The 1,673-nt window shown below is 52.4% G+C and overlaps 2 protein-coding genes across 4 annotated transcripts in view; both read left to right on the top strand.

Moving 5' to 3' along the window:
• Positions 1–1,673, top strand: part of LOC103925859 (chymotrypsin-like elastase family member 2A) — an 8,439-nt gene that overhangs the window by 5,509 nt on the left and 1,257 nt on the right. The window contains exon 4 of the mRNA XM_009334653.1: positions 471–503. Within this exon, the coding sequence (XP_009332928.1) occupies positions 471–503 (33 nt within the window). The remainder of the gene's footprint in view (positions 1–470; positions 504–1,673) is intronic.
• NCOA4 (nuclear receptor coactivator 4) overlaps positions 41–1,673 on the top strand; it is an 11,742-nt gene continuing 10,109 nt past the window's right edge. For 2 of the 3 annotated variants that reach the window (XM_009334621.1, XM_009334618.1), the window contains exon 1: positions 41–528. The gene's annotated coding sequence lies outside the window, so the exon portion shown is untranslated. The remainder of the gene's footprint in view (positions 529–1,673) is intronic. The other variant, XM_009334619.1, reaches the window with a different exon arrangement.

The following is a 1,673-nucleotide window of genomic DNA, read 5'->3' as shown; positions in this document are numbered from 1 at the left end:
AGCTGACAGCCGTTTAAAAAACAGGGCTCGACTCTGGAGGCGTGTGAGGGATGGGAATGCGAAGAGCGTGGTGGTGCTGCCTTTGGGGCCATACGCTTCAAGCCGAGCGAGGGACTTGTCAGTTGTTTTACAAAGGGTTTTTTAAGTGCAGAAGTCTGAAAGATGGTTGTGTTGCAGCGTGAAACCTGTGCTAAGGCAACAGCGCGCCTTGTCCGCTGCTTTGGTGTCGTATGTAATTACGGCGTAGTGATTTCGGGCCTCCATGTTCAGATGTCGTGCGGTTTTTACTCTCGTGCGCCTGCTGTGCTGTACTTAAAAAAAAATGTATTAACGATCGATGGAATAAAACGATGATCAGACTTCTTGTCCCAGCTGGACTGGTGACTTGCGACTCTTCGGAACCCAGCTCTTGAAGACACCTCGGTACGTGGGCTTCGTGCGCTGGCCAGGCTCTTCCAGGGCTAAAGTAGACTGAGAAAAGGCAGTCGCGTGTGCTCAGGTTTGTGGCACAGGTCCGGTCCGGTGCAGGTAGGTAAAACCTCCTTGAACTTCAGAAAATGTATCGCCTGAAACTTTTTTTTATTATTATTCCATCAGGCGTTAATGTCGCTTTCGCTCAGAACTGTCGGAGGTCATTTTTTCTGCATGTGGCTTGTGACTTACGAAATAAAATAACCCCTCCCAGCAGAGGCTCCACACAGAGACCGGCTCGCGGTGTTGATGCAGTACTGTATAAAATGCTCGTTATGTTTGGATGTAAATGGGAATTTCTGAGGTTCGGCTCGTGTACTTACAGTGCTGCGCTCCCCGACCACAACCCCCCGCGTACCTAATTTGGGATAGTTACTTAAGAGGAACGACTGTTTTTTGGTGGGGCAAAATGGGAATGAAGAGGGATTTCAGTTCGAACGAGCCAGCTGGTTTAAAACCACGTTGAAGTCAGGTCGGAGAGACCTTTGGAACAGCCTCGTCCTGCCAACTGAAAGAAATCGTTCCACACTTATAAATAGAGTCTGCTCGACCGGAGGTTTTGTTGCCTTCGGAAGCTTTTCCCCAGCAAAGGCTCGGCAGGGCCGTCGCCTTGAGGTTATTCAACACCCGTTTGAAAGGGGAAACCATGATCTCCCTGAGCTGGGATGGTTGCGCTGGAAGTGGAAAGCTGGTAAAACCAGTTTTCTGCCGGTGGGTTGGGCAGGCGAGGAAGGGTTGTCCCCTCCTCCCCAGCCGCCTGATGTTTAATTAAAATCTAAAAAAATGGTTTTTGTCCAGCAGTTTCTGATCTACAGGTCAAAGCAGAAGAAGACAGACAGGGGAGGTGACACCTGGGGGCGGAGGCAGGCAGCCTGTTCGAAGACTGGAGGTGGTACAGAGCGTTAGAAGTCACGCTGTCACCGGCAGTTTGGGCTGCAGGGTCTTTGCGGCGACAACCCTCCGGCGAGGCTTTTGGGCGTTGACAGAAACAGCCACAGAGCTGTCTGTAAGGGCTGGTGGTTACTGGGCAGTTGTTCGGAGCAGCAGTGCTGTCTTCCTGCCTCGTTCGGGCAGTTCTTCTGGTTTCATAGCTGTAACGCTTTTACCGCTTGTCGGCCGGCCCGTTCGTGCGCTTTCCTCGCAAACGGGGCGCGGAACTGCGGCAGCGGGAGCGGAGGTGGCGGACTCCCGCCAGCGGTTAG

The sequence above is a fragment of the Pygoscelis adeliae genome, unplaced genomic scaffold, assembly GCF_000699105.1.
Source record: "Pygoscelis adeliae isolate BGI_AS28 unplaced genomic scaffold, ASM69910v1 Scaffold361, whole genome shotgun sequence".
Classification (NCBI taxonomy): Eukaryota; Metazoa; Chordata; class Aves; order Sphenisciformes; family Spheniscidae; genus Pygoscelis; species Pygoscelis adeliae.
Note: the sequence above shows the minus strand (reverse complement) of the source record. Positions and strands in the feature narration are given on the sequence as shown.